Raw genomic sequence first — 14,943 nt, forward strand, 5'->3', positions numbered from 1 at the left:
AATTACTAAAGAACCATCGACCACTTTAATTCTCTATTATTATGGCTGGGTTTCTAATATTGAAAAAAATTTGTAAGATTGGCCATGTAGACAGTGGCTTCTGAACCTAAGATCCGGGACTGAGGAAAATTATTAAAGGCACTAAAAATACAAGACTTAAAAGTCTTATCATTTTGAGCTAGAAAGCAAGATCCATATAATTTTACAAAGTTAAGGAAATTTCTAAGTTTGCTAACTTCTTTTGAGTTGAGTCATTCTGATTCTACAAGATAGATCTATCACTTTTGGTGACCTTCTCTATTTTCTCTATAACCTAAAGGATTCCATGAAGTTTTTAGCATTTTTCTCTAATGTGTCATTTCTTCTCACAGTAGTTGCAACATAAATTACCTTTGGAAGAAGTTTTTTGTCCTTCTTTGGGAAAATAGTCCATAATGTCCCTTACCTTGGAGCTCGATGATTGTCATTGCAGATTTCAAGCATTACCATCCTTCTTTCTTTTTAGGCTCGTATGAAAGAGAATACCTAATTTAGTGATGGTAGATTTGCTATTCATAAAATTTGGACATAAACTTAATCAAATTCATAATTGAATCCTGCAATGAACTCAAAACACATTTTCTCATTCTACAAATTTCTTGAGAATTATTGAATCACCGTAGCATATCATCTTGAGACCATAGAAATATTCCAGTTCATGTCGAAAAAAAAAAAAAACTTCATCGCATTCAAGTATTTAAGAACATGATTACCTTGTTTTGTTGTCGAGATCATAATTTTGATCTCGTACATGAAGGCAGTATACATCATTTAATGGAATATTTGTTCGACGGCATCCCAAGCTTCTTTTGAGGTAGATAGGAACATAAACAGCCCACTGATTTCATGCATAATAATATTTCATAACCATGTCATGATCATGGAATCCGCTTCATCCCAAAGCACAAATATCAGGTCGTTTAACAATGGAGGATCGATGAGGTGATGGATCTTGCCCTTTTCTTTTAGAAAAATCATCACAATATGATATCATTTAAGATTGTTTCTTCCATTCAAGCAATATGGGGCTTATTGCCCCTAGAGTTCTCCCTTAATTTGATTTTAATCATTTCTGATGGTTGACTATTTGGATAGAAAGTCAAATAAATCAAACATATGAAGATAAGGAAGAATCCCACACATAAAACGAAGAAAAAGAAAACAACTATTAGAAGAATGAAGCCTTAACATGGCTATGATATCATGAAAAAAGTGGAAAAATGGTAAAACTATTTTGAGTTTTATTGCTTGATTTTGTATAAAGTCTGTAAGTATATATAGACTTTTCCAAAAGGCTTATGATAAAAATAAATCAAAACTAATAAAAAAATGAAAAGAAAAATCTCCAAAAGGGGCTGGCGGCTAGAAGAGGAAGGCGAGACACACAAATTGCAATCTAAAGGTTATAAGAGGACCGATCCAACAATTAAATTCGTTAATAAGTGTGCTCATTAATAAGTGTGCTCAAAAATCCATATCAAGATTGATTAACTTGTGAGTCGCATGTTCTTTCGATAAATATCAATGGCGAATTTTTACTTACCATAAGACCTTTGCTTCTTGATATCAACTACCAAAGGGTATTTTTGTCGAGGGTTAGATTTCTCTGTCCAAACTAAAGGAGTCAACTAGTTTCTAATTATGCACCAAAGTTGAAGAAAATTTGAATGGGGCAGATCAAGCAAGCTATAATGATTTAGCAAAGTCTCCTACATCTGACCAGCTCAATTCTATCATTAAATTTGCCCGGAATTCTCTAGCTAGCAAGCTAGCATTTTGCTTGTTCAACAGAAGAATTTATGGGATATAAAAATGTAGAAAACCAACTAGAACAAACTGAGGACGTTTAGACACGTACACCTACAGCAAAAGAAATGCCAAGTAGGTACAAAGATGGAATCTATGTGAATAATAAGCAAAAAAATGAGGTGGAGACCGAAGATATCATTGATAAAAGTGTGAAAAGGTTCAATAAACTTGAGTTAAAATCACATGTAGTACTCACAACAAGAAATGAAGAATGAAATAAGATTCATAAAGCCAATCTCAAATAGTTGATAGAAGGTTAGTAATGACAACAAGCAAAATTGTTTAGAAAGAGCCGAAAAAAGCATTCCAATTCTTCATGACTGAATAACAACAACAACAACAAAAGCCGATAAATAGTACAAACAGAAATCCAAAAAGGTGAATTAAGTAGTATTTATCTTCAAAAAATGTCCTAATAATATTCTTAAACTGAAAATCACTTCATATGCCGCACCCAGCAGTTATATGGCGCATAATGCACCTACAAGCTATCTAAAATTTCTTGTTGCCAAATAAATAAGGTTAAAAAAAAAATTTAATTGCAAGCCACAAAATTTAATTTAATGCAAACTAATTTCACATTCTGATGTTTTTTTGTATTAAATTTTTTTTAGGACAGTTTCTATGCAGCTCAAGAAACTTAAGTCGTTGCAATTACTCTCTAATGCTCATTAAAAAAGTTTACCAGAAAATAAAACATGATCCCATCAAGTAAAGAGTTGTGTCCTTTATTTCAAAACCAGACGAGTTACAAGTAAAGCAGATGCTAAGAAATGGCACGAAAATGGTAGGGTACTATGTAATTATGCTGCTAAGGAACATATCCAATCTAAGAAAGAGGATCTTATATGAGAAAACAAACCTCTGAAAGTAATTTAATAAGGCTTCCAATAGCTTGGCATCAGTTTTTCCCCTAAGGCGGCATTGCCTTTCTATTTCAATGGATGCCAAGTAAGGACATCTCGCAAGACCATCATGGACTTCCATTTGCAACTTTTGTACAAAAGACAAGGCGCTTTCTATGCGTGAATCAAACTGCATAATTATTTTATATAAGAATAAAGTTTCATTTTAAGACAGCAATCATCATTAATACTAATAAAAAGGGTTTAGCATTACTTAGTCACAAAAAGGCCAAATAACGAATGAGAAAGTTACCACTTCCAGGGGAAGATTGGTTGATTTACAGCCTTGAAAAACAACATTATCTGATGAACATAGTTGACTAGAACCGCTTGTTGACCAACTGAAATCAGTCCCTAACAAACAGCCCAAGTAATTGAGGAATGATCCCCAATCATCAGGACTGTCCATTTAAAAACCATCACATCCAGAGAAATGTTGATACCGAATAGAGATTGATGATAAGCAAAGCTCATTAATTTACAACAGAAAGCACACAAGAATATATGGAAAAACATGTGAAATAATATAAATATTCAAATAACATACAAGTAGATACTTATTTGATCAGAGAAGTAAAAATTGGTTAATTAGAACTGCAATTTCAATTTTATTATCCATTGGTAACAAAACCAGTAGCTGCATCAACCGAAACCCAACTATTCAGGTCAGCTTAAGAAATCCTCCTTCATTGTTCTTTCCTATTAAGCATGAGTTAATTTTAGTTTGAATACTTAGTTTGAACAAAGTCAAACAAAACTATTTGCACCCTACCCTCCATCCTATCCCTCCAACCAATTCTACCTTCACATAGGCTATTCACCATAATGACCAAAGCAAGTTATTCAAGACAATCGTAGGCTGAATAATTACCGTTTCAACAACTTAAAAAACAATACAACATACATTATCCGAACCAAATAAAGTGTAGGAAATGATAGGACTCAAATGAAGCTTCATGTAGTCACCCCACCGCTTTTCCACATTTTGCATATGCACTCGTAACGTGTTGTATGCCTTTCTTCTAGCTTCAAAATAATTTCACCGGCCAATGATCATAATTACCGTAATACTATTTACACCCAAACTCTGCACTTCACAAATTAACTGATGTCAAGAAATCTTCCACCCAATTAATAAACATATATGATGATGCAGAAATTGATTAGCCTAATAGTAACGTCACAACATTTGATAATGAAATTTGTAAGTGCTGCTAAAGCTATATTGCATCTAGAGCAGGAATCGGAAGCTTGCAGTACAGACGATATCATCAGTCTAAACAAAAGCTTGTAATCAAAGAACTTGTCATTAGAGATATTATGAACTTGCAATGTGAAAATATACAGACTATTAGAAAAGGGTGGGAAGTGGGGTCAAAAGCCTCAGTATAACGGTACCAAAATCAGCAATGAACATCAAAGAAGAACATGCTAGAGTGGATAAGGTTTCAGGATAAATGTAGGTCAAGGCCAAAAGCTACAAAAGGCCCTCATAAACTTCTACAGTTCTCATATGGTAAAATAAATAAGAATCATTGTAATAGCAGAGCATATGTACTAATATTGAGAAGTCTTTACAAACCCCAGAAATAAATGAAATTTCTCAAAGATCAAATGATATTTTTTTATTAGCAGTAGTTATTGACATAATATACACCACATGCATACCGTGCTTGTAGGACCTTTTGGTAAATCTCAGCAGCTGCAGTATAGTTGCATGCACGAGCAAGAAGCCTACCCTGTCAACTTGAAGTCAAAAACAGCTATAAGAGATTCAAATTGTATTAAAGATATCCAAGGGGAAACTAGGAATGGACGCTATGTTTTCAGATGTAGAAATACTCTGTTCCAGTGTTAAAATAAGTCAAAACATTTCTATATTAGATACACAACCACGTTTTTTTTTTTTTCTCTCATTAACAAAGCATTTTTTTTAAAAATACTTGTTCAAGATTGTTTCTAACATTCCTTCAAAACTAAGCTAATGGGGAGCTCAGATTATATGGCCCAAGGAAGTGTAAGGTCAGGCAGTTAATGAAGCAGCATCATACCCTAGTCAAAAGTCTTTTGCTTCAAATTAAGTACTCTTGTGGTTGAGACGGGAATAAATCATATTAAATTTTGTTTTGAATTTTATTGGAAAACGCCATTCCCTTCAAATTAAGTGATCTTGGAGTTGAGACAGGCATAAAAAATATTAAATTTGGTTTTGAATTGTATTGTTAAGTCCATGCAATCCATTTTGCATGGTCATGCGTTAAGATGCACATTTTTTGTGTTATTTCACATTTATTGTAGTTATACAGTGTCTTTGTCTAAATATAAATCCAATCGGATGGTTCACACAATACAGACAATTTTGCCAGCGCAAGTGTCTAGATTGGCTAAACTTTGACGAACTCCACATTTCAATAAGGATATTCAGGGACTTTTCATTAAAAGTGTATTTGTAGCAAGTGTTAGGTGGACACCAGTTTGACCTAGGTCAACAAAAGAATTATTCAGATAAACTCCATATCCACAAGTTGCGTACATCGATCCTTCGCAACCCTAGATTGGTAGGAGGATGCATTAGATATTGTTTCTGTCTTTGATATTTTCTTTCACATATGGACAGACTACCACTGATGTAGGCAAGGGGGGGTGAAAACATCTTGGGTTGAGCTTGGGCTTGGCAAGCTTTGGGTGTGCTAGTTTCTTGGGTTCTTTGGTCTTTTGGGCTGCTGTTGCCTCTCAGGTTTGGGCTGTGTTCTTTGGGAGCTTATTGGTTCCAGCTCATAAATGCTTGAGCTAAAAGTGTTAGCTCATTAATTTGAAAAGATATTCTACTTGTTAAGCTCTTTAAGTGGAGTTGGAATTTTTCTCTTTCCCTTCTTTCTACCCCCTCGGTTTCTTCCTGGTGCTGTTTCCAGTGGCTGGTTCTCCCTTTGCTGGGTGTTGGTTCCGGTCCCCTGTGCTGCCTTTTCGGTTTCTTCCCTGGCTGCTTTCTCGTGCTGGCTTTACTCAGTTCATGTGTTACCTTTTTCGGGTGCTGTTCTGTTTTGCCTGCTGGCTTTCCTCTTCCCCTTACCTGATTGGTTTATTTGGAGGTGTTTTATGGGCTATTTGGCTGCCCCCTTTCTCTCTTATAAATTAGATATGTATTTTCATGAGGAGGTTGTTGATTATCTTGAGAAAAATCTCTAAAAAACTGAGGGTTTCATCTCCTTTCTTGGAAAAGCTTGAGAGCTTGTTCCAATTCTCTCTTCCTCCTCTCTATTTCGTCTTGGTTTCTAATCTCTTCTTCTCTATGCAAGTTTAACTCCACTTGTATCCTTCTTCCTGAGCTATTGGAGGTGTTTGTTGGCAGAATTTGGTGACATTTGCTGGAGGAGTTTGGTTGGACATTGGACATTGTTATTGTGATGGACCCTTGGTTTGCAAGCCCTAAGCACTTGTCATATTTTACCTACTTTTCGTTGCATGTGAGATTGTGAGGAAACCGCTTGCCGCTTGTTCTGAGGATAGTGCTTTTATTTTATAATTTTATTTCGTTTGTCCGACTTTTCGTTTGTTTTGGTGTTTGTTTGGATGTCCGCAATCTAGATTGAATCGAGTTTGGTTTCTATTGTCCAAGTGTTCTCCTATCTTGACTTTTCTTTCTAGTTTGACTACATCAATTTGGTATCAGAGCGGGTTAGCAAATCCTAGGTTTATGAGTCGTGTTGTCATTTGAGTCTTGGTATCAAGTAAGTTTAAGTTTTGTTGAGTCTTCTTTTCTTTGTTTAAAAAAATGAAAAAGATAAAAACAATGATCTAGTGGAAGAATGCAAGCCAGAAAATATTGAAGTGCCAATTCCAATGGACTGATGGATTCCATCAGAAGGAGATTCAACAGATCCTCTACAAAACGAATTATACAGACTATAGATGAAAATACACTTGTACACGAAGCAGTACATGAAAAAGAAGCGACTCCTACAAGAACAATTCAAACAAGAACGAGAAGAAATCCCGAAAAAAGTACGAGACCAAAATTCAAGAGCTAGATGCGCTTCCTTCGTCTCCTCGGAAAAAATCTGAAGCAACCTCATCGGGAGATGGGTTCTTTCAACCGGAGAATAATTGATGTAGGCAAGGGGGCGTCAAAACATCTTGGGTTGAGCTTGGGCTTGGCAAGCTTTGGGTTTGCTAGTTTCTTGGGTTCTTTGGTCTTTTGGGCTGCTGTTGCCTCTCGGGTGGAGCCTTGGATGCTCGGGTTTGGGCTGTATTCTTTGGGAGCTTCTTGGTTCCCGCTCATAAATGCTTGAGCTAAAAGTATTAGCTCATTAATTTGAAAAGGTATTCTACTTATTAAGCTCATTAAGTGGAGTTGGAACTTTTCTCTTCACCTTCTTTGTACCCCCTCGATTTCTTCCTGGTGCTGTTTCTCGTGGCTGGTTCTCCTCCCTTTGCTGGGTGCTAGTTCCGGTCCCCTGTGCTACCTTTTCGGTTTCTTCCCTGGCTGCTTTCCTATGGTTGTTTTACCCGGTTCCTGTGTTGCCTTTACGGATGCTGCTCTGTTTTGCCTACTGGCCTTCCTTTTCCCCTTACCTGATTGGTTTATTTGGAGGTGTTTTATGGTCTGTTTGGCTGCCCTGTTTTCTCCTATAAATATTAGATATTTTGTAATGAAAAAAAGGATGATATGATGCAATTTTTGGAACCAAAAACCTGAGGGTTTTCCTTCTTGGAAAGGCTTGCGAGCTTGTTCCACTTCTCTTTCTATCCCTCTTGGAAGGCTTGCGAGCTTGTCCTCTCTTTTCGTCTTGGACTTCTAACCTCTTTCTTCTCTCCGCAAGTTCGACGTCACTTGTAACCTTCTTCTCAAAGCGACAGATGAAAAATGCAATTTTAGGTGTTTTATGTTTGTCAAGAGTTGTAAGGTGTTTTTTTTAATGTTATAAGTTTGTAAGAGTCGTCTTTATCTTATAAAAGTTGTATTTTGTCGTAATTTGTTGTATTTTCTTATTGTCCTAGGAACGGTTTTCTTTTGCTTGCAAAAAATTGGGGCTTTTCCAAATTTTTGCTTGCATCAACCACCCATCGCTAAATACAACTTATTTGATGTTGCTTTCAGATTTTCCTGATGAGGTAACAGATTCAATCTAGTATTTGTCCTTTCATCCAAATCATAAATTAACTTCGTAATAGCATTCTCCTGTGCTTATTCTCCACCTACAGGTTAAATATGGATTTTCAATATGCATTGGATACATTCTTTTCTTTGGTGTTTTTTCTCAAATAGGGCTTCGATAGTTATTCCATTGCTAAAAAGAGCAAGTTTGCATTTTAGCTAAGAAATTCATGACAGCCTCCCATCATTGAAGACAACAGATTGTTTGATGTCATCCTTCAATTCACTGGACGATATTACAGATTAAATATCGTATTCCATAATTTTTTTCAAAGCACGTGCTAACTTTGTAAAAGCCAGCTTCTCTCCTTATTCTCCACCTACAAGTTAATTATGGATTTTCAATGTGGAGATGATCTAGATGATTTTGGCACTTGATTTTAGCCTTGATCTTTGATTTTGCTCCAATGATCTCATGGAAAAGAATGGCAGTAGCTTTTGTCGCACAATATCAAGAATCAGAAATGTCCATTACCTGCCTTCCAGAACTTGAGAAAATTGTTTATTTATTTTATTGATCAAAAAATTTTATTATTTTACTATGATGCCTAGAAATTTCATAATGGAAGCAGCTAGATCTGACAAAACTAGTGTCAAAGAGCCTTTATTTGCATCATCTAGATAGCTCAATAATTATTTTTGTAACAAGAAAATATAACATATAGGGACATTACAAACTTAATTTCAACATTTTATCCATCTCAAAGTATTACGAAAATTCCCAATTCTTTCAGAATATTTTGGTTTTTAGATTGCATCCTAGCATTTTTCACACCATTTATCCATTATACGATTTTCATGCATCAAGCATCTTAATATAATAATGTTCCACATCAATAATGGATATTAATAAATTGTATGCTTTAAACAGTCCCATGTGATTCATGTAAGGAAATTTGAAGAATATTTCATTCCAATTTTTTTTTTATTCCAACATTGTATAATATTAATATAATCCGAAAAGAATCACTAACATGAAACATTCAAAAACAAGGAATAATAATAACGGAATAATAACAACAATCCCATAGATTGATGAGACGTGATGCGGGCAAAAGATATAATGGTGCCTATACCTTTCGCCCACAAGAAAAAAACAACTAAGATGACCAGACTTTTACCGATGAAAATGACTAAAGATGAGAAAAGGAAGAACAAACTCTTACATTTCAAATAAAATGTAAAAACTAGAAACCAAAAGACTTACAACAATGACTCTTGCAAAATTTAGCCGACTTACAAACTTGACTCAATCACTTGACGACACCCTAAAGTTGCTTCACTTAGAGAAGAAGGATACAGGTGGAGTGGTACTTGCGGAGAGACGAAAGAGGTTAGAAGCCCGAGAAGAAAGGTTGGAAAGAGCCCGTAGGATTTCTGGAGGGGATGAGAAAGAAGGGTGGAAAGAGCCCACAGGATTTCCAAAGCAAACCCGCAGGTTATAGCTTTTCCAAAAATAACATTTCATTCACTTTCATTAACTTCAAACATTACAAATCCTCCCATATTTATAGGTATGAAAGAGGAATACCAAGAGACACATTACATTAATTCTAACACAAGAAAACAAAGCACTAAACCCTAATGCTTTGCACGAAAAAACAGCCCAAGCCAAGGAACCGAAGAGGCAGCCGCGGTAACCAAGGAGGCCGCGCGGATCCAAGGGGCATGGCCACGGGAAAGAGCCCAGGCACGGGAAACCAGCAGGCGGCCGAAATCCAAGGAGGCAAAAGCACCTAGAAAAATTAAAATCCTTGGTGGAAACCAAGGAGTCATACATAGGAAGACTAAACAAATAACTTGGGATTTCAAAAGCCCTTTTTGGAACCCATAAGACATCATAAAAGAAGACATTAAAAACTATAATAAAAGATAAATATGAGCTAAAACTTAGCTAATAATGAGCTATCTTTTAGTTCCATTTAATGAACTAAAATCCAGCTCATAAATGAGCTAAAATTCCAGCTCAATTTTGATTGAGCTAGTACACTCAAGGGAAGCCAAAATTCATATTATTTTGGACATGAGGCCCCCTTTGTCTACATCAGATTCTCCCCTTCTTGAAGAACTCAGCTCCTGATGAGTTGGTTGTTAATTCCCTTGAGGAGGTAAATACTGCGCATCCAGCTCTTTGAGTTTCTCACCAAATCTCTTCAAAATTTCTTCCTGCTCCTTTTCGAATTGCTGTTGTAGATACCTTTTGTACTTCTCGAATTTTTGATCACATAGGAACATGTGATACTGAAGTTTGTATAGACGATCTTGAAGTGGGTCAGTAGAATCTCCTTCTGTAGGTAACCATCTGTCCAATGGAAGTGGGACATCAGGATTATGTTGAATGCTTTCTTCCTGGAATGTAGCCATATTTTTTGTATTTTTCATTTTTTTTACTCAATAAAAAATTACAAGACTCAATCTAAAAACTTAAGACAAGACTAACGACTTGACTAAACTCACACTTAACTTGACTTGACAAAACAAAATTGACAAACCAAAATTTGACGACCAAATCCTAGGACTCCCTAACTTGCTCTGATACCAAATGATGCGATCAAAAAATAAAGGGGACCCTATATTTTTTTATCACAAAAAAGAAAATGATACTACGACGACGACGACCCGCTAAAAGACAAGTAAGAGAAACAAACTCTACAAGACTTGACTTGACAAACTAAAACAAAACTTGACAGACTCAGACTTAACAACTCAATATGACAACCAAACCCTAGGACTTCCTAACTTGCTCTGATACCAAATGATGCGGGCAAAAAATATAGGGGTGCCTATACCCTTCGCCCACAAGAAAAAAACAACTAAGATGACCGGACTTTTACCGACGAAAATGACTAAAGACGAGAAAAGGAAGAACAAACTCTTACATTTCAAATAAAATGTAAAAACTAGAAACCAAAAGACTTACAACAATGACTCTTGCAAAATTTAACCGACTTACAAACTTGACTCAATCACTTGACGACACCCTAAATTTGCTTCACTTAGAAAAGAAGGATACAGGTGGAGTGGCACTTGCGAAGAGACGAAAGAGGTTAGAAGCCCGAGAAGAAAAGTTGGAAAGAGTCCGCAGGATTTCCAAAGCAAACCCGCAGGTTATAGCTTTTCCAAAATTAACATTTCATTCACTTTCACTAACTTCAAACATTACAAATCCTCCCTTATTTATAGGTATGAAAGAAGAATACCAAGAGACACATTACATTAATTCTAACACAAGAAACAAAGCACTAAACCCTAATGCTTTGCACGAAAAAACAGCCCAAGCCAAGGAACCGAAGAGGCACCCGCGGGAACCAAGGAGGCCACGCGGATCCAAGGGGCACGGCCATGGGAAAGAGCCCAGGCACGGGAAACCAGCAGCCGGCCGGAATCCAAGGGGGAAAAAGCACCTAGACAAATTAAAAACCTTGGTGGAAACCAAGGAGTCATACATAGGAAGACTAAACAAATAACTTGGGATTCCAAAAGTCCTTTTTGGAACCCAAGAGACATCATAAAAGAAGAAATTAAAAACTATAATAAAAGATAAATATGAGCTAAAACTTAGCTAATAATGAACTATCTTTTAGTTCTATTTAATGAACTAAAATCCAGCTCATAAATGAGTTAAAATTCCAGCTCAATTTTGATTGAGCTAGTAGACTCAAGGGAAGCCAAAATTCATATTATTTTGGACATAAGGTGACCCCCCCTTTGTCTACATCAAGACAACATCAAGGACCCAACAAATCCATGAGGTGGCAATGAAAAGGAAATAGAGCAAAGTGGAAAGCAGAATCCATAGAGTTAGCTGGGACAACGGAATGGAGATGGACCTAAGGAAGGTATAGGGGTGGAGTACTAGCAAGGGTGGACAAGCTAAGATTGGTAGGCAGAAGACTTCCAGGGAGTATTTCACACTCCCTCTCAAACAAATAAATGGATATCATCCATTCAAAGCATTGCTTGATGATCTTTTAAGCGTTGTTCCTGATGATCCTTGGGTGAATATATCCATTAGTTATTTACCTTTGATTATGAATGGCATCCAGATTATACCAAAGTTAAGCTTCTCCTCAATAAAATGTATGACAACTTCAATATTTTTTTATTGTTATGTTGCTCAAAATTATGTACAAAATTAATGGCTAATTTGTTATCATAACAATATATCATAGGACCTTTCAAAACAAGTTTTAATCTTCCAAACTAATCTTTAGCCAAAACAATTCGTGAATTCTCAATCCCATAGATCTTCAGTCAGCTTCTACATTAGATTTTGCTACAACATTTTATTTTCCACTTCTACAATTATGAAGCTGCCTCTTAAAAATGTGTAATATCCTAAATTTGACCTAATGTCAACCATAGAACCAGCATAATCTGCGTAAGTGTAGGCTTCAAGAGTTATATCTTTGTCTTTTTAAAATAATTCATTTATCGAGGGTTCCTTTTAAATATTATAGAATTTATAAACTACCATTAGAAGTGATTTTTTAGAATTATGCATGCATTGAATTACCACACTAACCGCATAGGCAATGACAGATATAATATGTAATAAGTGGAAAAGTCTTATTACCAATCTCAAATGGAAGGTCTTTCATAATTTTGGGCCTTCTAGAGTATCTTTAAGTTTATAACTACATTTCATAGGGCTCTTAAGAGGGTTACGTCCCAACTTACCTATCTCTTTCATCATATCTATTAAATATTTTGGTTGTGATATAAAGATTCTACAATGAGTAGGCAGCTGGAATGCCAAGAAAGTACTTTAAATTACCTAATTCTTCAACATAAAATTCTTGGAGCATCATTTTCTTTAAATTTCTTATTTCTTCAAGATCACTACTTGTCATGATGATGTCAACAACATAAACTGGTGCTTATAGCCTCCCTGAAGCCGTTCATTTAGCATGGATCGTCTTGACTTTGTATCAAACCATGACCTGGAGATGGTTTCAAACTATATGATGCATTTTTTACCTTATATACCCTATATTCTATATTTGAACCAAATGTTGAATCTTTATATAAACTTACTCCTCAGGGTCACCATGCAAGAAGGCATTCTTCATTCAAATCATTCCATCTTCCCATTCCTGTAAGCTTATAATGATAAGAAAAAAAAAATCCAATTATAATCATTTTAGCAACTAAAGCTCTCAAGATAAACAATCTCATATGTTTCAGTGTAGCCATTGGCAACCAGTATGGCATTATACCTTTCTAGTGAACCAACAACAACAACAACATCAAGTCTGTATCCCACTATATGAGGTCGGCTACATGAATCTGTTTTCTCCATCATGTTTTATTAAGAGTCACATTCTCATTTAAATCACATAATAGACTCGAAGCATTCCTCCACTTCAACCATTCAACTTCAACTTTACTAATAATATCCCCATCTATTTCATCATTGTTTTGAACAATAGATCTAAGATATGTAAAATGTGTACCCTTTCTAATGACTTGATCACCCAAAGTCTCAATCCTCCAGTAGATCTATTACTACTAAAATTACACTCCATGTATTCAATTTTAGACCTATTCAAATGAAAGCCTTTAGACTCTAAGATTAACCTCCATAATTCATGTTTTCCTTCAACTCCCTTTCTAGTATCATCAACAAGAAGAATATCATCAACAACAAGCATAAGCTGGAGCATACCTTTCTAGTGAACCAACATATTAATATTTTACAATAAAGATCAACATCCCACTAATTTCTTTCATTTTGTTAATATATCAATTCCAATGATTTGCTATTCTAAAGAGCTTCCGTGTATTTCCTCATTGATTATTCCAATTTCTATATTCAAAGCTCCATAAATCATTTTAAGAAAATATACAATATGTGAACTAGCAATAAATGATTGATGATTATGAGAAAAAAAAATTATGATAAAAATAAGTGCAATGAATAATTAATGAAAGTTTGTACTTTTATCTGTAGGCTTGATGGTTGCCTTAGAAGACTTAGGACAATGATTGATTGGATTTGTATAAATTGAGGTGCCTTTTTGCTTGAGAAAACCTATGATGGCTAGGTAGAAAGTGGTAGTGGTAGCATAGGCTCAATTTAAGTAGGAGTAGCTAGTTTTGAAATAAAGCAAAATAACAAGCGTGGGCCCTAACTGAACTAACAAGCGAAGGAATTCCAAGTTGCATGTCACAAATGCTTTAGTATATTTTTGATGTGATGATATGTTTATAACCCTTGGGATAAAAGTTAATCCTCCCTTAGGGTCAGACCAATGCATCAAACCTTTATCGGTGCATTATGTATCCTTTGATGCCTTTACATGTATTGCAAAGTATTTAAAATCATTTGATGACCTTGCAAGCATATAAAGACAAAGACTTGGGCTAGTATATTTTCAATCAATTGGGAGAATTATGAGGTTCAACTTGGCAATATTTTCTAACAAACCAAAATAGAAGCTTAGTTGGTTACCAAGTTATCCTTACTGAGACATTTTCATAATATTCTTATAGAGGACCTTTGAAAAGGTGTTTGGATCATAGTTTTAACAATGGCTACAATTGATTCAGAACATATGTTTAGGATCTGATCTTGGAATTACTGGATATGAAATTCTCGAAAAAGTAATGGTAACCATCAAGGCAACAGTTGCTCTCTTTAGTTATAAATAAAAGAATATATTTCCATAAATATACAAGGAATACTAAAATGCCAACATTTATATTATATTTCTTATAATAAATTTCTTGTAAATATAATGGGATTTAATCCACTTAAAGCAGTTCATGATAAAGTATATGATATAATAAGTTACATCATAATTTAAATTACTCATTAAAATGAGACTTATCATTATAGATGCTAAATGCTCATCATTTAGAACACACATAATATTAAGAAAATGTTTTTCATAATTTTAAAATACTTCAAATTGTTTATAATTCAAAATAATAATTACTATTTATAGTATATAATAAAGATTTGTGAGCATAAAAAATCTTGTTTAGGAAACTACCATATATAGTTAGTGAAGTATGTTGATTTTGTTATGT

The 14,943-nt window shown here is 35.0% G+C and overlaps 1 protein-coding gene across 2 annotated transcripts in view; it reads right to left on the reverse strand.

The window, feature by feature from the left end:
* LOC110095544 (N-terminal acetyltransferase B complex auxiliary subunit NAA25) overlaps nucleotides 1-14,943 on the reverse strand; it is a 99,930-nt gene that overhangs the window by 62,870 nt on the left and 22,117 nt on the right. Inside the window, exons 7-9 of one of the 2 annotated variants that reach the window (XM_028699760.1) lie at nucleotides 4,422-4,492; nucleotides 3,007-3,154; nucleotides 2,711-2,883 (exon numbers count right to left, since the gene is read on the reverse strand). In XM_028699760.1, the coding sequence (XP_028555593.1) occupies nucleotides 2,711-2,883; nucleotides 3,007-3,154; nucleotides 4,422-4,492 (392 nt within the window). The remainder of the gene's footprint in view (nucleotides 1-2,710; nucleotides 2,884-3,006; nucleotides 3,155-4,421; nucleotides 4,493-14,943) is intronic. The other variant, XM_028699761.1, reaches the window with a different exon arrangement.

This window comes from Dendrobium catenatum, unplaced genomic scaffold, assembly GCF_001605985.2.
Source record: "Dendrobium catenatum unplaced genomic scaffold, ASM160598v2 fragScaff_scaffold_1386, whole genome shotgun sequence".
Taxonomy (NCBI): domain Eukaryota; kingdom Viridiplantae; phylum Streptophyta; class Magnoliopsida; order Asparagales; family Orchidaceae; genus Dendrobium; species Dendrobium catenatum.